At 59.6% G+C, this 1,178-nt stretch overlaps 1 protein-coding gene across 2 annotated transcripts in view; it reads left to right on the top strand.

The window, feature by feature from the left end:
* Positions 1-1,178, top strand: part of LOC102753061 (NADH-cytochrome b5 reductase 2) — an 8,499-nt gene that overhangs the window by 407 nt on the left and 6,914 nt on the right. The window contains exons 2-3 of one of the 2 annotated variants that reach the window (XM_015568604.1): positions 622-768; positions 1,019-1,091. In XM_015568604.1, the coding sequence (XP_015424090.1) occupies positions 688-768; positions 1,019-1,091 (154 nt within the window). In that variant the 5' untranslated portion in view covers positions 622-687. Of the gene's footprint in view, positions 1-453; positions 769-1,018; positions 1,092-1,178 lie in introns of those variants that run through there. The other variant, XM_006770924.2, reaches the window with a different exon arrangement.

Below are 1,178 nucleotides of genomic sequence, written 5' to 3' on the forward strand. Positions count from 1 at the left end.
GGCAGGGCGGAGGCCTGGGAGCTTGGACCCGGGAGTGCTCAGTCTCCTCCCGCCTTGGAGGTGTTGGGGTGACCCGAAAAGCTAAGATCTCCCAGCACCCCAGCTCCCAGCCTAAACTGGATGCAGCGAGGGAGGCGAGCCCTCTCCTGCCTACCGCTCAGCCAAGATCACCTCTGGAGGACGCCACACCCAGGCTCCCTCTGCAGTTCTGTCCTTGGGGCCTGTGGCCTTCAGTCCAAATTGTATGCAAGAAGCAATGCCAGCAACCACGCCACCTCCAGGAGGGGACTCCCCGTGATGGCACCCTTGGCTGTAGCGAGGATGGAGGAAGATGGGCAGGGAAGGCCTGGCAACATTAACGCTCCCAAGCCATCTGCTTGGCGTGGTTCAGGCAGCCTGAAACATGCCACCTTGTCTGACCTGCAGCTGACCCCGTCCCCACTGGGTGCCCCCTAGACTCGGCCTGCTTTCTCTTTTAGGGCCTTTCCCTCTGCCCAGTTTCTTTCAGGCCCACCCCAGCGTTTATGCCTCGGGTGTGGAGAAGGCTCCTGTGTGCCTGAGAACGGTCCTGCCAAGGGCAGGCAGGACCTGAGGTGCCCTGCTCGCATTGTGTCTGGCTAGGACCCGTCCCTGCTCCTTGCCGTCGCCGTCATTGGGCTCACGGTGCTTCTGTTGGCCCTGAAGAACATGAACTCAAGGAGGAGGCAGCTTGCCGTCACCTTACAGAACCCTGAGACCAAGTATCCGCTGCCCCTGATTGAGAAAGAGGTAATGGGTCAGCCCACGGTCAGCAGGTAAACGAGAGGGGGGCAGAGGGGTGGGGAAGGTGCTGAACTGGGAAGGCAGGGTCGTGGGGCAGGCATACAAGGCCTCCCCACTGCCACTGTGTGTGTGTGTGTGTGTGTGTGTGTGTGCACCTGGGAAAGCGCCAACTGGGGCTCCTTTCCCAGGCATCTGGGCTCCCCAGCGCGGCTTCTAGGAAGCTGACAGAGCCTGCCTTTGTGTTCTGTTTTATCAGCAAATCACCCACAACACCAGGAGGTTCCGCTTTGCACTGCCCTCAACAGAACATGTTTTGGGACTTCCTATCGGTGAGTGGTGTTTGGTTTCAGGCCTCCTCACAGATTTTGGTTTATGTTCCTGAAGGTACTGGAAGGACTGGCCCTTCCACGCCCCTT

Source organism: Myotis davidii, unplaced genomic scaffold (genome assembly GCF_000327345.1).
Source record: "Myotis davidii unplaced genomic scaffold, ASM32734v1 scaffold1185, whole genome shotgun sequence".
Lineage (NCBI taxonomy): Eukaryota > Metazoa > Chordata > Mammalia > Chiroptera > Vespertilionidae > Myotis > Myotis davidii.